Source organism: Narcine bancroftii, chromosome 1 (assembly GCF_036971445.1).
Source record: "Narcine bancroftii isolate sNarBan1 chromosome 1, sNarBan1.hap1, whole genome shotgun sequence".
NCBI lineage: Eukaryota > Metazoa > Chordata > Chondrichthyes > Torpediniformes > Narcinidae > Narcine > Narcine bancroftii.
Genome location: NC_091469.1, coordinates 417,737,020 through 417,763,960, shown reverse-complemented (window position 1 = coordinate 417,763,960; position 26,941 = coordinate 417,737,020). Strand labels below are relative to the sequence as shown.

Genomic DNA, 26,941 nt, shown 5'->3' with positions numbered 1-26,941 from the left:
GCTTGTGCCAGCATGACACAAGCTCTGGAACGCGAAGGGCCGGCTAAACACTGCTTTAAAGGCTGCAGCTTGGAATTCAAAGTAAAGCAGTTGTGTTACTCAAGCTCTCAGCCTGTTGTCTCAGTCTTTTCGCTGCGCTCGCGCACAACTCAATACAATATCACTGAACAACCAACAAGCTTCTGAATCAATAGGTCTAAAGGTCAATAAATTTGTCCTCTGGCCTCATTAGACTGTTTAACAACATTCATTCATTCATTCAGGTGAATTGCCGTTTGGTGTGGGCAATCACATCTCTCCATCTGTCACAATCTCTGACGAACTGTAGTTGTTGCCTCCCAGTTCTCCTTTGGTGAAGGCTCCATCTTTGAGCTGAGACTATAGTCGATGTTCAGTTCATGATGATACAGGGAAAAATACTGAAGTGGTCTCCTATTGCCTTCTTCAGTTGTAGTGTCTATACTGAATGGGTAACCCTGCCTATTGATCAGCAAATTCATCTGCCTAATGCTTTTAGTTTTACAACCATAAATTCTAATTTGTAGAATCTGCTTCTAAAAACCATCCACCATCTGCAATCTGTAGCTTCATGTGACCTTGATTGGGAGGCTGAACAAGTTTTACACCTTGCCCAAGGGTGACCTGTAGGCTATTGGATAGAAAGAGCTCCAACAACTCCTTTGCTGAGCCATTGCACAGCACCAACACAGACATATGTACATTACAAATTAGTGCTCCTTGAACTGTTCCATCATTCATCAAGATCATGAATAATCTTCCATCTCAGCATCATTTAGCCATCACTAGTCCTATCTCTATTTTTCCTTAATGCTCAAAAATCCCTCACCAAAATTCAAGGACCCAAAGAGTACTTCCAAGTGAGTGAAGCAACACTTGTCAATCATCAGGGGTCATCTACTACATCCAGTGCTACTGTCTTGTCTTCCTTTACATCAGAGGGACAGGACACAGACTGGAAGATTGTTTCATTAAGCACCTTCACTGTGTCCACTCCAATAACAGGGACCTCTCAGTGGTCAACCATTTTAATTCCACACTGCATTTCCCCACCAATATGTCTGTCCATGACCTCATGCACTGCCAAACTGTGGTTACCTGCAAATTGGAGCAACAACACTTAATATTTCACCTGACACTCTCCAAAGAGATGACATTAACATCAACTTCTCCAGTTTCCATTAGGTCCCACCCCATTTCTCTCTTTCTCTCTCCCTCTGTCTTCTTTCCTCCAGTTCCCCACCCACTTCCATCTCCATTCGGAGAGCTAACCCTCCCCCATCACTCCTCAGTCTTTTTTTTTCTCTTCTGCCTTCCCACCTCTTGTAACCCATGGATAAAATACTGGTAAATATGATTAGTATAGATGATACATGATTGAAAGAGTTGGCCAAAAGGCATGTGTTTGTGCTGTGTGACTCTATTTATGATGTAAATGAATTGATTAATTATTGATCATATTAAACTTGAATAGAAGCAGATGCAAAGTGCACACTCACAAGTCTGAAAATGTTTGATATTTCAGGAAATATGATCAGTCACTAAAGTCACCTTCCAATAAAGATAAACATCATTTTTAATGAACTACAATGGTGAGTCCCTTTCAGTAGACACTGAAAACATCCAAAATGCGAAAGGATGAATTCAACTAAACAAAAAGAAGTTGATATTTAGTGTTTGTACCTGATGAAAATCCAAACAATGCAAAAATAAAACTAAAAGCTTTCATTACAATAGTTCATGCTTCAGAATAAAAGGAACATTCTGTCCCTCAAGCCAATAAATTATGGCTGATCTACACAAGATTTACAAAAGCTGATACTGAATCTCATTTTCTCCATTTGACTTATTTATTAGTTCCTCTGTTCTTTCAATGTTCATCGTGAAATGAGACAACATAATCATTTTGTTTTGATTCTTTGCATTTTAATCCTGCTTCCATTGGTGTTAAGGACCCTTTATCCTCCTTCAAACCTCAATTCTCTTTATAATTTTTAAAATCTACTCTGCAAACTTCAAATGGAAACCTAATATTGTTTTTAGGATTTATATTTGTATAATAGAAGACACATTTGTTAAAAAACTGCACTAAAATGTTAGAATGTCCCTTTGAATAGTAAAAAAAATCCTGTTCTCCTTTGGGTGGAAAAATATGAAACTACTTTAAACAGTTAGGGCGGCACAGTTAGAGTAATGATTAGCGCAACTACGTTACAGTGCCAACGATCACGACTGGGGTTGAAATCCCGCCCTGTCTGTATGTTCTCCCTGTGTCTGCTTGGCTCTGGTTTCCTCCCAACCTTCAAAACGTACAGGGATTGTGGTCAATTGGATGAAATTGGGCAGCTTAGGTTAGTAGGCAGAAAGGGCCTGTTACTATGCTGTAGGTCTAAATTAAAGAGATAATAATACTTTGCATAGTGAAATCATAAAAAGGTTTATAACGAATGTATCCACAATTTTGCTGTCTATAATAACATAATTTCTTGTGCAGAAAGAAGACTTGAGTCAAGATGTACACCAGGAGTCCAGGAGGGAATATAAAGTAAGAAATAAAAGAAAAACTGAATGAACAATTAATAAAAAGAACCAAAAGAATTTTTTTTTTTTAATTGAAAAAAGATAGCAGTTCACACTTTGCTAATTATTCTCACAGGGTATCTGCGAGAATGTTACTTGTTGGTGGCCAAATTATCAAGAATTTAGATCTTTTGATGACCGGAGAAGTATTGCATAACCTATGGTTTAAGGAAAAATTGCTGTAAGCAGGTGGGAGATTGGTGGAAATAGAAATGTTAATCAAGAAGTCACAAAGGTCACAGTTCATATGAAATGCTGAAAGGGGAGGGGAGGAGACAATGTGCCTGCAGGTGGAATCTCTTTGAAAGTGGCAAGAATTGCATAGGATCACCTGCTGAATGGGAAGACAGGTGTGGTAGAAGGTACAGATGAGAGGAACTGTATCTTTGTTCTATCCTGCAAGGTGGTGGTGGTTGGGGAGGTGGGGGGTGGGGGGTGGGGGGTGGGGGGTGGGGGGGGAGGTAAGAGCAGAGGCACAGACAATTGATGAAATACAGTCAAGGGCTTTGTAAATCATGGTAGAAGGGAAGCAATGGTTCCGAAAGAAAGACAACAGTATGGAAAATGTTGTCACAGAGAAATAAGGCAGAGAATGGGGAAAGGAATAGAATCCATTTGAGAGAAAGGATGAACATAGAGTTGTCAAAACAGGTATGGGTATTGGTAAGATGTTAGTAGCTAGCCTAACTCTGGAGACAGAAAAAAGGAAGGAAAGAATCGGAAATTGGAAGCACAATGGAAACTATAGATACTAGAATCAGAAGCTAAATATAATCTGCTGGAGGAATTTAGAGGGTCAAGTAGCATCAGAGGGAAAAAAGAATGGTCAACAGAGCCCTTTATTGAGAGAGTTAGAGATTGACCGTGTAAAGGTGAAGGCAGGGTGGAAATTGGTTGCAAAATAATGAAACTGTTGTGTTCTGGAATGACATTTAATGCAGCACCTCTGTTCACCTCTTCTTTTCTCACCAACAATGGATCCAAATAGTTTTTTCCAAATGAACCAGTGATTCTTCCAATCTCATATAAGGAATTCTGTGTTCACAATGTGGTTTTCTTCTATGGAAAGTCCAAGTACTGGTTGGGTAATCATTTTGTGATGGAAAACATGCATTCAGTCCTTCTTTAAATTTTAAGAAAAATAAATTAGAGAATGTTCTTAGTTATAACAGGCTAATGTTTGAGGAAGATCAAAGAGAGATTAGACACAAAGAAAAATTATCAAAGCTAGTAGAAAATGCAAATAATAATTGTTAAAATTACTCAGCCTCAGGTTAGCATAGCAGTTAGCACAATGCTATTACAGCACCAGCGATCGAGACCTGGGTTTGAATCCCATGCTGTCTGAAAGGAGTTTGTACGATCTCCCTGTGTCTGTATGGGTTTCCTCCGGGTTCTCCGGTTTCTCCCCAGCCTTCAAAATATAATGGGGCTCTAGGTCAATTGGATGTAAATGGGCGGCATGGGCTCGTGGGATGAAAGGGCCTGTTACTGTGCTGCATGTCCAATTTTTGAAAAATTCTGCAGGGATTAGTGTTTGGAGCTCTTGTTGATGTGATATATAGGCCATCCCCAGGTTACAAATCCCCAACTATGGACACTGATACAGACAAATGAGTTCCCTTCATATTATTAAATGAAAGAGTCCTACAAACTGCAAAATTAGCTTCTTCTCTCTCCATTTTTAAATGTTGGACAAAATTGAGTTAGGAATATCTGTAAAAATGTAAGTCGTTTATTACTGGGATGGTCTGAAAATAAATAATGTAGGCAAAAATTTAAGTATGTTAACCGACAACATAAAAATTGGCAGAATTATGAACAGTGAAGAAGGTTGTCTTTGGATAGGACAGACCAATTAGAAATATAGGCAGAGAACAGCAGATGGAATTTAATTTGGACAAGTGTGAGGAACAGTGTTTTGGGAGGAAAATGAAAGAGGAAAATATACAGTAAATGGCAGGTCCATCAGAAGAATTAATGTGAAAGTCCACTGCTCCTACAAAGTGGAAATACAAATTGATAAAGTGGCAAAGAAGATGTAAACAACTTGCCTTCATCAGTCAGGACTTTAGTTTTGCCACATTTGAAGTATTATGTGCAATTGTGGTCATTGGATTACAGAAAGGATGTGGCGGCTTTAGAAAGGATGCAGAAAAGCTTAACTAGGATGTTGTCCAGATTAGAGAATGTTTGCTAAAAGAAGTTAGACAAACTGGATTGTTTTCTGTGGAGCATCTAAAGTAGAGAGGTGACCTGATAGAATTAAATAAAATTGAGAGGCATGATAAGAGTAGATAGTTGGAATCTTTTACCTGGGGTGGAAATGCCAAATACTAGTCATAAATTTAAGTTGAGAGGGAAAAAAGGTTTAAAGAGATTTGTGAAACTTTTTTTTCCACACAGAGAGGAGTAGGTGCCTATAACATGCTGCCAGGAGAGGTGACTGAAGCAGATACAATAGCAATGTTTGAGGAGCATTTAGGCAGATAATATAAACAGGTAAGGAATGGAGGAATACAATCCATATTAAATAAAATCACAAAAAATAACATACCAAAAAATCCAGAGATCTTTCTTCTAAGTAATATAAGAAGTAAAGAATTAGGCCTCAAATTGGATGAAGTGCAAAAAAGATTTATCATGATAGCCTTAGCTGTAGCAAAAAAATGTATAATGTCAACCTGGAAATCAGAAGATAGCCTGAGAATACAGCAATGGTACATAGAAATTAATAAATGTATTCCACTGGAAAAAATAACATATAATCTAAGAAATAGCATCACAGTATTTGAACAAATTTAGGAACACAATAGAGAAGTCCTACCGTGGACCTCCACCACCTAAAAATGACAGAATGAGAAGACGACGTGTGTAAAAGTAGATGACACAATTTTCATGTTTATTTTCATTGTGTGATGACATTGTTTAATGGGTTTAATGTATCGTATAGGTTGAACATATAGTGGGTGGGGAGGGGGGTGGGAAGGTGGATGGGAAGGTAGGGGGGAAAAAGGGGAGAAAATGACACTGTGTATATTCAAGAGGGAAATGTTTATGTGTATTTTGGTCAATATGGTTCATAGTGTGAAAAATTAAAAAAATTAAAAATAAAAATCCATGTGCAGGCAGATGCGCAGTTTAAATTGGCACCATGGTTGACACAGACATCTTGGAATCAAGGGCTGTGCTGCATTGTTGTACGAAACATACTGGCCTTGGTGAAAGAGTATTCCCTTAAGTGTCTTTTTTAAAAATAGTAAAGGGATTTGGCATGTAGAGATACATAAATGATTTCTTCTGAGGTGATGTGGAGGTTGGAGGAATAAATAACATAAGAGGAAAACCCACTTAGGATTTAAATAAGGAAGGATATTTTCACAAAATAAAATGGAAATCTGGAATTCCCTTCCCCAAAAAGGTGTGTGTGGGGGAAAATCTGAAAATTTGATCATCAATTCTATCAAGTTCTGTTTGATATGAAGAAAATGGCATTAAAGTGCAGATCAGCTGTAATTGAATATAATGATGGAAAATGCTCACAGGTCTAAATGGCTTACACCTGCTCCTCAGTACCAACACGAGCAAAAATAAATCCATGCAAGTCCCATGATGCCCTTTAAACCACTTAATGAACTGAACAGGTGTTTCAGCAATTACCTTGTCAGCAATCTTTTTCACTAATAATACATATATATTTTTCAGTGCTTTGCTATGCCTATAAATTGATGAGAATTAGTCAATTATTGAATTCTATATTAATTACATGTTTTTATAGATGTAAATAAAATCAAAATAATGAGCCTTTTGGCAGAGGGGAACTCACATGTGAGAGTACATTATTTAGATTGAAAGAGAATATTTTAGAATATTTGTTCTCTTTCAGTTCAACAACAGTTGTGAAGTTGTAACCACTGAGAATATGAATATCCAATTGTGTTTTTACAGAGCCAACATTATTATATCTGACTAGCTGTGGATATCAGACAGCACATGTTCCACACTGCTACCAATGATGTATCGTTTTGATGCTAGTTTTATGCAAAAGAAGGTGTCTCCAAAGTGGTTGATATCAACACTCAAGGATCAATGGGACTATCCAAATGGTCGATAAATGCCTGGGGCGGGGGGATGATGGAGAGGGGGGATGATGGAGAGGGGGGATGATGGAGAGGGGGGATGATGGAGAGGGGGGATGATGGAGAGGGGGGATGATGGAGAGGGGGGATGATGGAGAGGGGGGATGATGGAGAGGGGGGATGATGGAGAGGGGGGATGATGGAGAGGGGGGATGATGGAGAGGGGGGATGATGGAGAGGGGGGATGATGGAGAGGGGGGATGATGGAGAGGGGGGATGATGGAGAGGGGGGATGATGGAGAGGGGGGATGATGGAGAGGGGGGATGATGGAGAGGGGGGATGATGGAGAGGGGGGATGATGGAGAGGGGGGATGATGGAGAGGGGGGATGATGGAGAGGGGGGATGATGGAGAGGGGGGATGATGGAGAGGGGGGATGATGGAGAGGGGGGATGATGGAGAGGGGGGATGATGGAGAGGGGGGATGATGGAGAGGGGGGATGATGGAGAGGGGGGATGATGGAGAGGGGGGATGATGGAGAGGGGGGATGATGGAGAGGGGGGATGATGGAGAGGGGGGATGATGGAGAGGGGGGATGATGGAGAGGGGGGATGATGGAGAGGGGGGATGATGGAGAGGGGGGATGATGGAGAGGGGGGATGATGGAGAGGGGGGATGATGGAGAGGGGGGATGATGGAGAGGGGGGATGATGGAGAGGGGGGATGATGGAGAGGGGGGATGATGGAGAGGGGGGATGATGGAGAGGGGGGATGATGGAGAGGGGGGATGATGGAGAGGGGGGATGATGGAGAGGGGGGATGATGGAGAGGGGGGATGATGGAGAGGGGGGATGATGGAGAGGGGGGATGATGGAGAGGGGGGATGATGGAGAGGGGGGATGATGGAGAGGGGGGATGATGGAGAGGGGGGATGATGGAGAGGGGGGATGATGGAGAGGGGGGATGATGGAGAGGGGGGATGATGGAGAGGGGGGATGATGGAGAGGGGGGATGATGGAGAGGGGGGATGATGGAGAGGGGGGATGATGGAGAGGGGGGATGATGGAGAGGGGGGATGATGGAGAGGGGGGATGATGGAGAGGGGGGATGATGGAGAGGGGGGATGATGGAGAGGGGGGATGATGGAGAGGGGGGATGATGGAGAGGGGGGATGATGGAGAGGGGGGATGATGGAGAGGGGGGATGATGGAGAGGGGGGGATGGAAGCTCGATTGAACTTTTGAAGTGTAAAGCAGGGGTGGATTAACGAAAAATAGTACCTATAGCAGTGGTGGCCAACCACTCATGAGAATGGGCCTCGGTGGCCATCATGTTGTATTTGACATCAGCCTTTGAATAAGTTGAGAGTGAACGGGAGGATGAACTGAGTGTAGAACAATGGTTCTCAACCTTTTTCTTTCCACTCACATACCAGTTTAAGTAATCCCTATGCCATCAGTGCTCTGTGATTAGTAAGGGATTAAGTGAGGTGGCGTGTGAGTGGGAAGGGAAGGTTGAGAATCACTGTTGTTACGGAAACATTTTGCTTGTGAAAAATTGTCATTGGTCCATTTTCCTTTGGAGTTTTGAAACCGTGCACATAAGGAGTCGATGAGGTACGATAAAAAGTGTTTTTTTCAAACTTTTTTCTTTCCACACACATACCGCATTAAGCAATCCCTTACTAACCACAGAGCACCTATGGCATAGGGAATACTTAAAGTGGTTAGTGAGTGGAAAGAAAAGTGTTGAGAACCACTGCTCTAGTCAGTACAGGCAATCAGGGACATGCACACGTGGAAGGCAGGAAGGGATACACATTTCCCTCCTCCAAATCTAATAACAGTATGTAAGTGTACGCATGAAATGTAAAGTTATAAGCGTGAACACAAGTTCAAATGGTATGATTAGGATGAAACACAATGCTTTTGCAAACATTATGCACACACCTGCCTGATCCATAGCTTCAACAGTGAAGAAATAACGGAACTCTTCAAAGGAAGAGATTTGTTGCAGCATGAGTAACAAATAAATCCTGCAGAAAATAAGATAGATAAATTTCTGTTGAATCCTAATCTTACTTTAATAATTTATATTCATTTCAGAATGACTTATCCTTCATAAATAATAGTTTATTGTCAAGCAATTTGTTTAATAAGTCCCAGAAAATGGTCCAATCACACATGCAAGGAACTTTATGACAAGGTAATTCCCAAATTCTTGAGTGTATGTTTGGACATGGAATCATCTTTTGTAGCATTTTTACAAACTATTTAGAGATTTTCTGGTTACATTTTATCACTTTACAGGTGTTGGATTTTTTTCTGAGATTTACCTTTAAATATTGCAAAGGGAGTGTGTCATTTACAGTGTGGATACTTTACATGAAGCAATTATACTCCTGTTTCATTTCATTTAAGTAGTGGAAACTACAAACAATTTTGTCACAATCTAGGAAAAAAAGAGTTCAAAACAATATTCTCAACTTTTGTTCACTGCAATATGTTAAAACAGCTACTAGTATTTCATAAAAGGATTATTTTTTTTTTAAACTGCAGATGCTGATAAATTACATAAAATTGCTATAAAAACTCATCAAGTCGCGCAGCATTCTTTACTTAGCAAAGATAAAAATGCATCACCAACCTTTCGGGCCTGAGCCCATTATCAAGATAGGCACAAAAAGCTGGCAGGCACCTAAATAAACTGATGGGGGGTGGGGGGAAGAAAGGCAGAGGGAGAAGCATAATCCCACAGGTCACCTACGACATGATCGCACAACCAGAAACATCTTCCACTCTCCTACCCTCTCCGCCATCCCTTGTCCACTCATCCCTTCCCACTATTCACCATCTTGGTGCCTACCACTGTGACTGTGGGAATTGTTAAACTTGTGCCCACACTTTATTGCTCACCACCATTTGGTGTCCCAAACAATCCTTCCAAGTGAAGCAACACTTCACTCGTGAATCTGTGGGGGTCACCTGCTCCCATTGTGGGCTTCTCCACATCAGAGGGACTGGATGCAGATTGGGAGATTGCTTCGCTGTGACCCTTCACTCCATCCGCAGCAATGACGGGGATCTGCCAGTGACCAACCATTTCAATTCCCCACACCACTTCCATACCAACATATCCATCCATGGCCTCATGCCCTTCTGTCACTTTTCCTCCTGTTCTCCACCCCTTTCCCTCACCATTCAGAACTATCCCTTGTCCCTTGAATTTCTCAGCTTTTTTTCTTCTCCCAGATCTACAAATGACCTCTTGCCTGTGGGCCTGTGTTCTTCCCCCTGTCTCTCCCCTACCATTTTATTCAGGCCTGCATTTTGCTCATACCTTGACAAAGGACTGAGGCCCAAAACATTGGTTATGTATCTTTATCTTTGCTACATAACAAACGGTGCATGAATTGTTGAGTTTCACCAGCAATTTTGCATAAACTGCAATCACAGCAATTGCAAACTTTCTTGTTTAACTGCATATGCTGGTAATCTGAAATTGGAAGACAGAACTCCTAATCCACCATCAAAAAAGGATCTTCAACCTGATAGATTTATTTATCTTTCCACAGGTATTATCTAATATGCTATGGTACTGCTATGTTGCCTCCTCTGCAGCCGAAGACCATATGCAGATTTAGAGGATCGCTTCATTGCCCAACAGCAAGGACCTCCCAATGGCCAGCCACTTCAATTCAAAACTTGACTGCCATACTGACAGGTCAGTCCATGGCCCCATGATCTAGCAGGTTGAGGTGTCACATAAATTGGAGAAACAATTTGTTTTACATTCCATATTGGCAGTCTCTTTATGGTTACTCCCTTCCCCTCATTCTCTCGCTTTCCCTCATCACCCTAACTCCAGCAACCTGGCCACTTCCCTTCCTTTCTACTATTGGAGATCTTTTTTCTTGGTCTTCTGCCCACTCCCCTTTCACCCCACTCTCATCTATATCCACTTATGACCTGCAAGCTCCTCCCCACCTTCTTATTCAGGTGCCTGCCTGATTGTCGGCGTACCAGAACAAGGCCTCAGGCCTGAAATATTGGCGGCCTATCACTCTCCATGAATGCTGCATGACCTGCTAAGTTCCTCCTGCACGTGTTCCAATGTTTCCTGATTTATTTACAGAACAATTAGGATAGAAAATCAAATGCTGGGTTAAAGAGGAAGAGAATGTTGGGGAGGGAATTCTAGAACTGAAGGTATGGCTGGTAGAGCAATCAAAAAAGATTAATGAAAATTGGAGGAATCCAGCAATCTCATGCGTTGTAGATCTCAACTAAGTGGGAAGGCATGGAAGAATTTAATGTGGAACAGGAGTTGACCACTCATCCTCTTCAACCTGCTTCACTACCTAATAATATCGCAGCTGATTGGGCAGTAACCTGAACTCCACATTCCTCTACCCCACCCCACCCCCCAACAATCCACCCCACCCCCCAACAATCCACCCCTGCTTGTCAAATATCTGCCCAACTCACTATGATCAGCCTTCCACATGGCCAGATCTTTTTTAAAAATCGAGCAAGAGTGGACATATTATGATAACAGTAACAAAATGACACATTGAACAGTCAAATAGCATTTAAAATTGACAAAACGTATATCAGAAAACAGTTCTAATGTAGGTAGGACATTCAAAGGAAGAAAAAGATAATAAAGCATTCAGTCTCTCCAATATTGTTTCTCAGAATGGCAAGAGTTAAATACATGTCGTTCCTGATTTCAATGGATCTTCTTTGTAATTTAGTTCATTTCATTTCAGAATTCAACAAAATTTCAAACACAGACTCAGAAGCACTTCCTTCTGCAAACCAAGAGGATTAACATGTTCGGAATGAAATTCGTTTTTCAATTTCATATATACCCTAGTTTTGGCAGTGAACATTTATGGATTTGTAAATTATCAATTATTCTATGAAATACATAGGACACTCCACTCATTATGAATTCAGAAAATTATTTATGTACCAGTATATTCAAACTGAACTTTGGATGTTCATTTTAATTATTGATGCTCTAGGCTATCACATGAATTGTAATTGCCAATACAAAACAACAGAAACATATTTTGATTTAAGATTTATCACTGGCATAGAATTCCTCAATATTCAACAGGCAATGAATGGCACACAAATAGAACAGCAGAACCATCAAGTCATGGGCCTTTTCATCTATCACCCTTTTTCCTGACCTTTCAACAATATCCTAGAAATAACATTACATTACTGAAATATTACATAACTGAAATGATTGCTAAAATGATCCACTGGACCGTATTCCAATACAATCAAGCAATATCTACCATCATTCAAAACATTTTTACTTTTGTCATTACCAACATGGAAAGTCAATTTATTACCAATAATTAATGCATTTTAATCATAGCATGAAAACACTCAGTTAATGTTAATAAGATATTGCCAAGTACTTACAGCAGGATGTCCAGGGCAGTAGCTGTAATTGGCATGGGACTGAAAGTGAACATTAGCCCTGGGGTAAGCGTAACTATTCCAAGCAGACTGGTTGTTGCTCCATTGTGGGGTAAAGCCAGGGCTCATGGTAACCCTTGCCTTACTGTTCTGGTATGTTCTCACTGCAGGGCTTGGCTGCTAGGTAAAATAAAATTAGAATGGTCAATAATAATTGGTGCAGCAGATGTAAAATTATTCTGTCAAATGTTCTAGAAGCAGTTTCAATAGATAAAGAATATTTTTGAAGTGTTTATTTATAATTTCACTTGTAATTTTTAAATTGAAAGCAACTTTTTTAAATCATGGTAATTTTTTGTAAAAATACAAGAGTAAGATATACACACCACAGTAGAAATAAACCCAACAATGATGGTGTTGTGAGTGAGGAAACATGTTTGATAGGCCTCAGAGGAGAGACTCTGAACACAGTTTTGATGGGGAAGTATTTTATTTACAGAAGGCAAGTGTGAGAAATGACAAGTGATGCAGCGCGTGCATACACGCACGCGCGCACACAGAGTTTACAGCAGCTGGGGAAAGAAATAGCAGACAATTAATAATGAACGCAGGGACAATAGTATGGGAACAAAATACACACACATTCAATGAACTGGTACATACAATGATCAAGGCACTATGATCCCCCACCACCCCTTGACTCAATGCAGGCACAGCTCTATGCTACAAGGGACACTAATTAAACACTCCTAACCCTTTTAATGGTGCACATCTCAACAACAGTTTCTCCAGCACCCTTCCACATTTCGAGGCCTGGAGTGAAGCAGGGTGGTCCCAAGCTGGCAAAGAGAGAGAACAAAGAGAGCATGGCACCTTTATAGTGCTTGAATGTCCAGGACAGATTATTTACAGGGTGACAATGGCTCAGTGCTAGGAGGATTAATCCAATTACAACAGCCAATGGCCCAAGGCCAAGTATAGACAGGCTGGAGAGTGCAGTCCAGATAATCTACCTGGTAATAACAGGTAATAACAGCAAGGTGTGCACTAATGGATGGGTAGAACCAAACTTTGATTGGCAGCTGGTGTGTCCTATGACGAGGTAGGGGGCAGTGCTGTCACATGACAACCATAACCTTTCCCAATTCAAATAGGGAGTGAATTATACCAATATTGTAGTGTTTTGGATCTCAACGAGGGACTGTATGAATAATCTGCATGTGAAGGGTGGAATGAGTAAGGGGCAGAGTGAGCAGGTAATTGGCACTGGGATTGGTAAGTGTTCTTTGGATTCTCTCTAGAGCTCCAGCAAATAAAAAGGGGGGAGGCACAAGTGGAGCAGACTGTGAGGAGCAGCCAGTGTGTGAGTAGTTCAGGATAGAAGTGGGAGGGACTTAGAGGCTTCGGCGAGAAGAGGCTGAGGTGGTGGTGCAAGAGTTGAAGTAAGTGAGGGTTATCCTAACTGAGCACCAAAAAGAATTCAGCAGATAGGCATAGATAAAGGCAGGATTTATTTATCAATATATTATTGCCTCTAGTCCTCGACAGTGGGAAATGCAGTCAAGGCAGGGGATTGTGGGTAGTCAGGGAAGCCAGTAATATCCCTGATGACTTCATCTGCGAGAAGTGTATTCAGCTGCAGCTCCTCACAGACCATTAAGGAATTGGAGCTGGAGTTGGATGAACTCTGGATCATTCAGAAGGCTGAGGGATTGAATGACAGGAGTTACAGGTACGCTATAAGTTAACAGGTATAGAGAACCTTATTTTTTGTTCAGAAGAAGAAAGAGATGTATCACAGGTATAGCCAACACAGAACAAATGAGGTTCTTGAGGAGGATAAAAAATGCAAGAAAACTCAAGATTTAAATTAGGAAGGCTAAAAGAAGATTTGAAGTTACTTTGGCAAATAATGTGAAGGAAATCCAAAGGCTTTCTACAGATATAACAGCAAAAGGATAGTAAGAGACAAAAATGGGCCCTTTGAAGATCAGAGTGGTTGACTATATATTGGAGCCAGAAAAGATATAGGAGATCATAATTTTTTTTGCATCAGTATTTACTCAGGAAACTGGTGTTAAGACTGCATAAAGAGACCGAAAACAAATGGTCATGCATTGTGGGGAAAAAAAATGTTCTCAGGAGCATCTATTTCAATCCAAGGAGTAGTGAAGGAAAGGCAGATAAGCTTAGAGGGTGGAATGGCACATGGAATTATGACATTGGCCATTAGTGAAACTTGGTTGCAGGAGGGCAGCACGGGGAGTTCAATGTGTCAGGTTTCTGTTTTTGCAAACTTAATAGAGCAGGAGGGATGAAAGGGGGAGGAGTATCATTGATCATCAGGGAAAATATCACAACTGTGCTCAGACAAGACAGATGATATGATCCGTTGACTGAGGTTATATAGGTGGAGCTGAGGAATAGGGTTGTATTATTAACCACTGAGTAGTCAGTGAGAATTAAAGGGGTAAATTTGCAGGGAGATCGCAGACAACTGCAGGGAACAAAGTTGTGATAGATGGTGATTTTAACTTTCCACATATTGAGTGGGACTCCCATACTGTAAAAGGGCTGGTGGCTTGGAGTTTGTCAAATTTGTTAAGGAATGTTTTCTAAATTGACTGGAGGAAGTGCAATCCTGGATTTCCTATTTGGCAATAAGACAGGATAGGTGACAGAAGTATGTGTAGGAGAACATTTTTGGTCCAGTGATCATAATGCCATTAGTTTCAAGATAATTATAAATAAGCATAGGCCTGGTCTTCAGGTTGGGATTCTAAATTGGAGAAAGGCCAATTTTAAGGAAATGAGAAAGGATCTAAAAAAAATGTTTTCTGCAAGGATGTGCTTGGTAAGTGACTGAGATTTTGAGAGTACAGAATTTGTATGTTCCTGTAAGGATTCAAAGTTAACAGAGATTTAAAAAAAAAAACAGTGGTTTTCAAGACACTGAGATGTATACCAGATATAGGCAATAAGGAGCAAATGAGATACTTAAGGAGTATAAAAATATGGGAAAAATTTTCAATGGGAAATCACGAGGACTAAAAATAAGACATGAAGTTGTTTAGGCAGACAAAATCAAGGAAAATTCTGAGTTAAAAGATAGTGAGGGACAAAATTGATCCTCTTGAAGATCAGTAGTTAAACACGAAAGTCTGTAAACACTGTGATTGAAGTAAAAACATTATGCTGAAGATACTCAGCACATCAAACAATATATTTTATACAGCAAAGATAGATACATAACCAATGTTTAAGGTATGTATGGTTATGCATCTTTTTCTTTGCTACGTAGAGTACAGTTTGACTGCTGAGTTTCTCCAGTATTGTGTTTTTACTTCAATCATGGTTTCTACAGACATTCATGTTTTACTCTTGTCATCATACCTTGATGAAGGGACCAAGTCTGAAATATTAGTTATGTATCTTTATCTTTGCTGTATACAGTACACTGTTTGACCTACTGAGTTTCTCCAGTATTGTGTTTTTACCTTTCAAACATCAGAATGGTCTGAATTCAGAAGAAATGGGGTGATCTTAAATGTTTCTTTTGCATCTGTATTTACTATGGAAATGGTCATGGAGTCCAGGGATGTAAGGCAAACAAGCAATAAGGTCAAGGAACCTATACAAATTAAAGAGAAGGAGGTGTTTGCTGTCACAAAGCAAGAAAGGTGGATAAATCCCCAAGGCTTGCTAAGTATAATCAAACAGTAAGACATTGCTGTTGCATTGCAGCCATGATCTCTATCATTACAACACCATTTAGCCCATCTTTGCTCGTCCTTCCTTTTTTTTTACTTTTTTATTTTTCACACCATAAATCACAGTAGCCATGATATACACTTTTTCTTTTCCACACATTTACAGTGACTTTTTCTCCCTCCCCCCTCCCTCCTCCCAAGCCACCCCCCCACCCCCCCCCCTCATCCATTTTAGGTATACAATCTAGGTTGCATTAATTCAGTTAGACAATGTTGTCATTCAACAAAAATACACCAGAAATTCTACTGAGTCCATTCTTTTCTTTTCTTCTCCTTCCATCAACTTAGGTAATGTTTGTTCCCGGTAGGTTTTCGCTATTGTATTTAATGTAAGGCTCCCATACTTGTTCGAATATTTCAATATTATTTCTTAAACTATATGTTATTTTTTCTAATGGAATACATTTATTCATTTCTATATACCATTGCTGTATTTTCAAATTATCTTCCAATTTCCAGGTTGACATAATACATTTTTTTGCTACGGCTAGGGCTATCTTGACAAATCTTTTTTGTGCATCTTCCAAGTCAATTCCAAATTCTTTATTTTTTATGTTACTTAGGAGAAAGATCTCTGGATTCTTTGGTATATTGTTTTCTGTTATTTTATTTAATATCTGATTGAGATCATCCCAAAATTTTTCTACTCTCTCACATGTCCAGATTCCATGAATTGTTGTTCCCCTTTCTTTTTTACATCGAAAACATCTATCAGATACTGTTGGGTCCCATTTATTTAACTTTTGCGGTGTAATGTATAGTCTGTGTAACCAATTATATTGTATCATACGCAGCCTCGTATTTATTGTATTTCTCATCGTTCCAGAGCATAACTTCTCCCATGTTTCCTTTTTTATCTTTATATTTAAATCTTGTTCCCATTTTTGTTTAGTTTTACCATTTGTTTCCTCATTCTCCTTTTCTTGCAGTTTAATATACATATTTTTTATAAATCTTTTGATTAACATTGTATCTGTAATCACATATTCAAGGTTACTTCCCTCTGGTAAACTCAAGTTGCTTCCTAATTTATCTTTCAAGTAGGATCTCAGTTGGTAATATGCCAGCGCTGTATCTCCAGTTATATTGTACTTATCTCTCATTTGTTCAAAGGATAAGAATCTACTTCCTGAAAAACAATTTTCTATTCTTTTAATCCCTTTTTTTTCCCATTTTCTAAAGGCAAGGTTGTCTATTGTAAAATGGAGTAGCTTATTTTGCGTCAATATTAGTTTTGGTATTTGGTAATTTATTTTATTTCTTTCTACATGAATCTTCTTCCATATATTGAGGAGATGGTGTAATACTGGAGAAGTTCTATGTTGTACCAATTTGCTCGTCCTTCCTTTCCAAGGTCATCTTAAATCCAATATTGCCTTTTGCAAAGATGAAAAATCAGAAACGTGCTCCTGGAAAATCCTTGGCAGAGTAGTAGGTCTTTTCATCATCCCCTTCCTCTCTCTTATAAAAGACTGCCTTACTCTAGGCACCATTCCACAATCCACCTTTCTAGCACTCCCAAGAAAAACTGTTGGTTTTAGGTACACACTGAGACACTAATTTCAATCTTTGAATGCTGTAAACTGGCAAATATCTAATTGACCACTTACAATACTGCCATTATGTTTCAATGTGAAGTAAAAGTGAGTGGAATGTGTAATTGGTGACCCATTTGAAATCAGCACTGGAAGTTAAAATTACTTTTAGAGATTATATTTTCTCTCCATACTAATTTAACAAAATATTCATCATCTTTCTTCCTATTAATTTATTTCATCTTTAGATGTTCCCTCAGAAATTCTTGCCTTTTTACTGGCCAATTATATTTTGAACAATTTAAAGTAAACTATTCATAACATTGGTTGAATAGATGCACAAAATACACATCAAGTTCTACACAGTAGAATATTAACAATGTTGAATTGGCCAAATCATTCAAGGGGTAGGTGTTTCTGAAAGTCTCTGTGATTTTATGCCAGATAAACCTTGAAAAGCATACAAACTCCATTCACTTGAATAGGAGTGCTCAACCTGGAAAGCAGGGATTTGTTTCATAACTTATTTTAATGCTTTGATAATTTTTCACAATTTTAATATAAATTAATCTTATTTAAAATAAAATAACATCTATATTTTCAATTATATTTTATAGTGCATAGATGCCTCTGAGTACCACAGAATTAAAAGATTTTTTCATAAAATGCATCTCAAACTTGACAAATAAGCAAGCTCCATCTCCAGCATTGCTTCTTGTTGAAGACTAACAGAGCATTTCAGATGATAACCTCATGATTACACCACCTGGAATTTCATCACAATTAAGGCTTTGCCATGTTTTATCACTCAACTCTCAAGGGTGGACAAGAAGTTTTTTTAGCTCTCTGCATCTGGCCAGGTGAATGCCTGCAGCAGGCCTGGACTTCAATTTGAATCCTATTTAATTTGGCTTAATGCTGAACAAAATGTAATTTAGAATAAACATCTTCCCTAGAGATGATGACTTCATAATCCAAGACTAGAACTTTAGTCATTGTAGTTAGTTGATTGCCAAAGAGAAAATAAAACTGAATTAATTCTATTGGTTTTAAAGAAAATAATTCCAACAGATTAAATGCCATAGATTAAAATTCAGAAATATAAAAATCTCAATCAATCTTCAAACTTAAAGCCCCAGAAGTAACACTTTATATCTATAAAAAAGATGACAGTCCAAGAAATCAAGATTATTGTTATCTGATTGCACAAGTACAACCCAACAAAATAGCAGTGTCCAGTTCTCGGTGCAAAACACACACACACACAATAGTCATAACTCACACACATACAGACAGACAATACATATTCAGGATGAGTATTCATATAAATAAATAAATAAATCAAAGTATTAAAGGATGCTTTTTCACTCAGAGAGTGGTGGCAGAATGGAATGATCTTCCAAAAGAGATTGTTGCGGCAGGGTCCCTTCTGTCATTTAAGAGAAGGTTGGTTGTGTCCATGGATGTGAGGGGTTGGAGAGTTATGGGTGGAGAGCAGGAGGGGGAAGCTAGTAGAGTTGTTCAAGTGAACCGGCGTGGACTTGAAGGGCTGACATGGCCTGTTTCCACACCGTAAACAGTTATATGGTTATATGATATTGTTTCGTAAATATGAGAGTCTTGGATGATTAATGTGAGCATTTCCTTCGGTCGGTCAACATTCTTACTGCCTATGGGAAGAAGCTATTCCTCACCCTAGTGGTGCTGGCTCTGATCCTCCTGTATCTCTTTCCCAATGGGAGCAGCTGAAAGATGCTGTATGTGGGGTGGAAGGGATCCTCAATTATTTTGCTCAACTAAATCATGTCTATGGTTTTGGGAGGGGAGGGGTGAGGAGGCAGACTTCAGTGATACTCTTTGTCACTGTTATAGTCTTGTGGATTGATCTCCAATCAATTTCTCTGCAGCAATCGTACCACACACATGAGGAGAGAAGGAAGTAAAATTGGTCAAAGAGAAAGTATTGGATAAGTATCATTTTCACCTTGGTTGGATTTAAAACTTATTTGGGGAAAGGGGCAGGAGATGATAAGTGATTTCGATGGTAATTAAGTCAGGACATTTTGATCTTAACAAATTTTATGCTTTATTTTCTGGAACTTTTGTCCAATTTTGCCTTTTCAGTCAAAGGTAACTTCGAAGCTTTATGGATGTTAATACTTCTATCCATATAGAATTGCATATTACATGTTGTCTCTGATGTCATGCATGTACTCTGTCAATAAATCTCTGAACTTTGAACTTTACAGATGTGTCATGGAAAGTGTGCTGACCTGCTGCATTGCAGCTGGTCTGGGGGAATCAATACCCCATGAGAGGAAACCCCTGCAAAAGGTAGTGGAAAAGCCCAGTACATCACAGGAAAAATTCCCCACCATTGAGAAAATCTACATGGAACGTTGCCATCAGAGAACAGCAGCTATTAATAAGAATCCACACTATCCAGGACAGGTTCTGTTCTCACTGCTGCCATCAGGAAAGAGCCATAGGTGGCACAAGACTTGTATCACCAAGTTCAGGAACAGTTGCTACCCCTCCACCATTAGACTCCTCAATGGCAAACTCAATCAGAGACCCATTTAAGGACTTTTACTTTGCGCATTATTTATTATTGAATATTTATTTTTTGAATTACACGGTCAGTTTGTTTGCACTTTTCTTTGTTTACATTTTCCTCTTTTGTATATGTATCTTTTCTGGAGTACAGTTTTTTTGTATTTTTTACCGATAAGTAGAAATTCTGCCTGCCCTACAGGAAAAAGAATCTTAGGTAACGTCTGATGCCATGTATGTACCCTAACAAAAAATTTGAACTTTAAACTTTGATGCAGAACTGTGTAGGTACACTAAATCTCATTAATACTTTGGGGCAGAAATTTCTCAATAGTTTCTGCTAAATTAGCCTTGTGCTCTGTGTTTGACTTATAAACTATGAAATTAATTAAATTTAGAGATACAGCTCTGTAACAGGCCCTCCTGTACATAAATATACCTCTATGATTAATTAACCTCCTAACCCTTTAAGTCTTTGGAATGAGGGAAGAAATTAAAGCACCTGAAGTAACCCCATGCAGACATGGAGAGAAAGTATAGACTCCTTACAGACAACACTGTAAGGAAATCACTGAGGCTGTAATAGCTTTGTGCTGACCAGTTCAGTAACAGTGCCGCCCAAATCCAGTGCCGTGGATTTGCAGTAAAATTAAAATTCCTTGGAAGTGGCAACAGGTAGATGGAGGCTAAGGAGGTATTTGGCATATTTGCATTTATTGGTCAGGGCACTGAGTACAGGAGCAGTGATGTCCTGTTGCACCTGTACATGTCACTGGTGAGATTGCACTTTTAGTATTGTGCACAGTTTTGTTAACCTAGCTGGCGAAACGGTATCATTAAGCTGGAAAGGGTGCAGAAGAGATTTATGAGAATGTTACCAGGACTGGAGGACTTAAATTATAGGAAGAGACAGAAGTGGGGAGGGGGGGAGGGTGATGTGGTGGGGGTGTGGATGGGGAAATCACTTTTCTCCCTGAAGCACAGGAGACCCAGAAGGGAAGGGGAACTTCATAGAGCTTTATAAAATCAAGAAGAAATAGTCATCGTCTTTCTCCCTCAAAGTAAGGGAATCTAAAAATGTGGGGCATAGTTTTAAAATGAGAGGGGAATGATTGAATGTTGACCGAGGAATACCTTCTGCACACAAGGGGTGCTGGGTATTTGGTATGAACTTGGTTGCCATGGACAAGTTGGACCAAAGGGCCTAGTTCTGTGCTGTAGAACTGTACAACTCCATAAAGTTTGGGGATAATGCATTTAGCAGAAACTAAAACTGGTTTTACAGTGCTCAAAACTGGCATCTGTGTCACTGGTGAACAGTTAATATGAGTTGACATTAGAATAATTTAACAATTCACATAAAGAGCTTTTAACTGCCAATTGATTCTGGAAAGCTAAGGATGACTCAATAGATATGAATTTCCTAATAGTTTGTGCTAGAATCATAAGATGATTTTAATGTGATGTTGATTATCAGTGCAAAAGATTGAACACAATCCTACAGATGCCAGTTTTACCCATTTTTTTGATAGCTCCAAAATCCCCTATTTAATCAGTTCTCGAGGTACTCAGCCAAATCCCTCTATTGTACATTAAAAATGCATCCCATGGGAATGAACTGAATTCACCCTAATTGTAAATGGAACAATGATTTAATCTAAAAATTACATGCAACAGGGCTCAGGATAATTTTTCTTCTGGGGGCTTGTGGTGATTTTTCACACCAAATGTCCATTTTGATTCTATTTTGCCCTAAAAATTGGGCATAATGCTCCAGGATTATCGTTGTTACACCAGAAGGGTACAAATTACAGCATGTTATTTCAAACTAATTTCTGTTTTATGAATGAAAATTAATGTAGGAGCATCACAGAATCATACAGCACACATAGCAATCATTTGAACTAGTACGTTTATCGACGATCTCTTGAAAAATGTTTCCAATTAGTCCTGCTCTCCCTTACTTTAGCCTTTTTTTGCCCATCGTGTCTCTTTCTTCATTTGTCATCGACATATTCTGGTCCAAATCCCTTTTAATATTAGTCATCACAGCAGGCTTCCACTATTTTTAATGTGGAAAATTTCTGGTTCCAACCAGAGTGAGAAAAAAAAGCTCCTCTTAGGAACTTTTACTGATGACCTTATCTTCCTGAAATCCAGTTATTGAGGCATTATCAATGGAACAATATCCTTTATGTTAATCGTTCTTTACCCATAAAAAGAGATAGAATTATTTTTGAAGGTCTAATAGTTTTCCAACCTCTCCTCACATTTGAAATCTCCTTACCCTTTATACCTGAAATAAATTTACGTGAAGAGTGGCACAAGATTTCAGATGAACTCGAATTGGTGATTGATGAAGCAGATGTCCAACTCCCTTTTGAAGTTTCCACTGAAACTGCTTTTACAATATTTTTAAAATTACATTCAAGATCATGCAATTCTCAAAAAAAAACTTCATCATCTCTCTCCTAATAGCTCAAATCTTTCTCCTCTGATTATCAACCATATGGAGTTGGGGATTGAAATGGGGAACAAGGATTTGATAACCCAGGCCAAGGATTCTAGTCAGAGCTGAGATTATAAGCAGGGCCTCTTCTGGAAGCTGATTGGGGAGTTAGGATGTTCAAGGTTTTGAAACTGAAGCTTTGGTTGGGGTGAAAGCTGAGAGAATATTTCATAAAGAGGGTTTGTTCAGAGAGGAGGCCCCTTGATTGAATCAGAGTTGGGAGGTCATGGGCAAATGAGCCAATCAAGACCTTGGTTAAAATACCATTGGTGAGTTGCAGGTAGTAGAGGATGGCAAGAGCATCAGCAAATGAGAATGGTAGGTCAGCAATGGGTTAGTATCATGGAGTTCAGGGTGGCTGGAAGGCCACAGGAATTGAGTTAGGGAATTTATCTAAATTGCATATCTATTTCTGGGCTGGATCTGCTCAGATAACAGCAATTTTATAACATACTTTTCAAAGGGTTAAAAAACATATTTCAGAACATGGTGACCACTTTCCCAAACTTGAAAAGTTAATGCATTATCCTGAGGAAATAACAGAAGTGCTCATAACAGAATGTCAAGTCAAATTTTCACAGTAGTATTATTGATTTGGAAGCCATTTTAATCACTGTAGAAGTAATTAAACTACTCTTCATAAATGAAAGGAAAGGAACCTGTGCTACACAAAGAATTGTGAAGCCATAATTTTCAAGAAAGAAGGACTGCATTTTGGATTCCAGATGGTCTTCAGTACAAGGATTTTGATCTATTCAATTCCTTTCATCCATCTCATTTTCCCGCAGCTACTGACTCTGCAATCTGGCTGCTAAACAAAGGAACTTCATTAGTTCTCATGCTTGAGAACTAATGAAAGGCCAATTTAACATTGTAAACATGGCACTGTATTGGCACATCAGCTCACCTACAAACCACCCAACACCATCTGGAGTAAAAATCTATACATAACGCAAAAGTGCAGTAAAGTTTTTGCAGGAATTGCAGACAGTAAATTGCTTGAGATTTGTTGGAGAGATACCCCAAATTTTAGCTAAATATGCTCATAAGGCCTCAATAAATGTTGAATGAATGTTGGAAGATTTATCAGAATGAAAGCAAATTAAATCTAACCATTACCCCAGCTTTTAAGCATGCTATTTTCTAAATAATTTGGTTATTAAGTGTTCCAAGCTAAATGCTATAAAGTATTGCTAGGTATGCAATGGCACTGAAAGAGACCTATTACAGCCATTTTTAACCAAATATGTTGATTATTTCTAGCTTGGATCATGGGCGAAGCTTTCAATTAATTACAAACATGAAACTTCTCATTTGTGAGAACAAAATCTTTTTCAACCTTGCTTCCTTAAACTTTGAAATTAAAGTATCATTATCGTGGCCCATTTAAAGTGTAATTTCCAAACAAAGGACATCCAATTGCAGGTCCTCTTCAGCTGCAAACTATAACTCAAATGATCCAGCTTTATTGCAAAGTTGATTCAAATGGAATTACGATATTTGGCAGAACAATTCATTTTGGGTGGTATAGGAACAAATCAAAATCATTCCAGGCCTACCAGGAATCACTATGAGGTACTGAATTAATATTTTGTGGTTTTGAATTCCTTTTCCAAATTTAATTCACATGGTCTGTGATCCACCTCCCTTAAATAAATGGCATATCCTGTTTTAGTTGCTCCTTGTAGCTACCACTGCAACTAAGCATTTGGTTTCCTGTTTTAGTATCTCATTATGCCTTACAGCATCTTACAATGTTAGCAATACTCTACAAAATTATAGCTGTTGTTTTATCAAATTGGCTTGAAAATAAGTAACTGTGCAGTTCAAACAATGTTCTTGTGCTTTTAAATCCTGTCAGTACAGATCTTTGAAAATCTCTCACAGTACAGCCCAAAGTGCTATGCACTCTTTAAACTGCCAAGAGTTCATTTGTGTGCCCATGTTATTCTAACAGAGAAATGACCTGAAAGTTCCACAAGAGTAAATGTGTCAAAGTAATTCATGCTGACAATTCTATAAGGCTCTGGGTTTGAGAGGTTTCCTGAACTCTTTGCCAAAAATAATTTATATTTTGCTTAAGATTTTGCTTAAGATTTATCAACCTATCCAAATTCAGAAAAATTCTCAAGTATGAAAATACCTTCTGTGTAAGAATTGGAATATTAAGCCACATTGTCTTTATATTATAATCAATAACAATTTGTAACCAATCAGTACTTGTTAAGTGAATCTTTTCTCCATTCATAGTTATAGTTTAATGCCTTGTGCCGATTTATATTAATACTGTAGTTAGCAGCTAGAATCCACTAACAGTGAAAATAAGTTAGTTCTTTCTCAAATGTGTTTATATTTGTCTCGACTTAACAAGATGGCAAAATTATTGTGGACCCCCACATTGGCTAGTTAAAGAAAACCATATGACAGGTGACGTATTACTAAGTACAGGAGATAAGGAGTGCTTAGAATTTAACCTATGGCTATGACTTGACATTGCACATCTTTTTCAATGGAAGGAAGCAATGTATACAGGAATCATTTTAGAAAGGAAATCTGATAACTCAAGGCACAGTGTGTAATTCCTGTTGGGACAAGATTGGAAAATTTCAGTGGAGTTGCATTCCATAGCTTATTTTCTAACAATTTGAAGTATTTTTAAGCAAAAAGTAACTCATCAAAAAAAAATGGCTACTCATACTTCCATGAGCATTAATAGTTGTGGATTATGTTCAAGGAATTTGATTAAGTTTAAGAGTCATTTTCACTAAAAATGTACTGACAGCTCTCTTTACAACCCTATCCACCTGTGATACCACTTACAGGGAATTATGCCTGTATTTCCAGGTCCTTCTGTTCTACTGCACTCCTCAGTTCCCTACCATTCACCATGTATGTCCTTTCTGGGTTTGTCCTTCCAAAATGTAAAACGTCACACTTGACAGCATTAAATTCCATCTGCCTTTTTTCAGCCTATTTTTCCAGCTGGTCCTGATCCCTGTGCAAGCTTTGAAAATCTTCTTCGCTCTCCACAACATCTCCAATCTTAATGTCATCTACAAACGCTGATCCGATTTACCACCTTATCATCCAGATCATTGATATATATATATAACAAACAACAATGGTACTAGCACCGATCCCTGGGACACACCACTAGTCACCACCTCCAGTCTGAGAAGCAGTCATCCACCACTACTCTCTGGCTACTCCCATCCAGCCCTTGTCAAATCCAGTTCACTTCTTCACCATGAATACCTAGTGTCTGAACCTTCCTAACTAACCTCCCATGTGGCACCTTGTCAAAGGCCTTACTAGAGTCCACGTTGTCAACTTTACTGGTAACCTCCTCAAAAAACTCTACAAGATTAGTTCAACATGACCTATCACATACAAAGCCATGTTATCTAGCCCTAATCAGTCCATGGCTATCCAAATAATTGTATATATCAGGGGTGTCAAACTCAAATTCACCGAGGGCCAAAATTAAAAACTTGGACTAAGTCAAGGACCGAACTAAATATTTATTGAAAATCGGAGGTCTGCAGGGAGCCCTCCCCAGCCCAGCCAGCAAATCCGAGCGGCATCCTCCCCCCTGCCCCCTCTCCCTCCTCCGCCTGCCACAACCACCGCCAACAACCCAAGGAGTCCCCGCTGGTCTCGCCATCTCACCAGGAATACCGTGAGAGCGGTGGAACTCGTCCGCGACCTCCACCCCAGCGGAAAGTCCGATGCCCAGCAGCACCCACCCACAGATGAAGCTCAAGGAGACGCAGAGGTGACCCACCACGTCCAGCCACATGGAGCTAGGTGGCGGGTCCGTTGGAGCTAGGCGGCGGGTCCGTTGGAGCTAGGCGGCGGGTCCGTTGGAGCTAGGCGGCGGGTCCGTTGGAGCTGGGCGGCGGGTCCGTTGGAGCTGGGCGGCGGGTCCGTTGGAGATGGGCGGCGGGTCCGTTGGAGATGGGCGGCGGGTCCGTTGGAGCTAGGCGGCGGGTCCGTTGGAGCTAGGCGGCAGGTCCGTTGTATCGGTGCTGCTGTGAATATCTAATTAACTTTCCCGTTAACTATATCGGTGTACTGCTGTGCCTGCTGTGGAAGTGCTAAAAACTACCATGGTAGTGCTTGCTGCTGTGCATGTGCTATACTTGCGCCGCGGCCAGCGGGCCAACTCTAATATATATTTAATATGATCTTGCAGGCCAAATATAATTATATCGCGGGCCAGAGTTTGACATGTGTGGTATATATGATCTCTCTGAACACCTTCCTATATATTTTACCTCACCAGCATATAATTTCCAGGGTTACTTTTGGAACTTTTTTAAAACAATGGAACAACCTAAGCTACCCTCCAATCTTCCAGCACCACATCCATGGCTAAGGACAATTTAAATATTTCTGCCAGTGCCCCTGCAATTTCTACACTAGTCTCTCTCTCAAAGCCTGAGGGAATATCTTGTC

General features: G+C 39.5%; 1 protein-coding gene across 6 annotated transcripts in view; it reads right to left on the bottom strand.

Moving 5' to 3' along the window:
• The window catches only part of LOC138751586 (RNA-binding motif, single-stranded-interacting protein 3), a 1,523,265-nt gene that overhangs the window by 956,891 nt on the left and 539,433 nt on the right, over positions 1-26,941 (bottom strand). For 5 of the 6 annotated variants that reach the window (XM_069914047.1, XM_069914050.1, XM_069914051.1 and 2 more), the window contains exon 4: positions 12,120-12,296. In XM_069914047.1, the coding sequence (XP_069770148.1) occupies positions 12,120-12,296 (177 nt within the window). The remainder of the gene's footprint in view (positions 1-12,119; positions 12,297-26,941) is intronic. The other variant, XM_069914048.1, reaches the window with a different exon arrangement.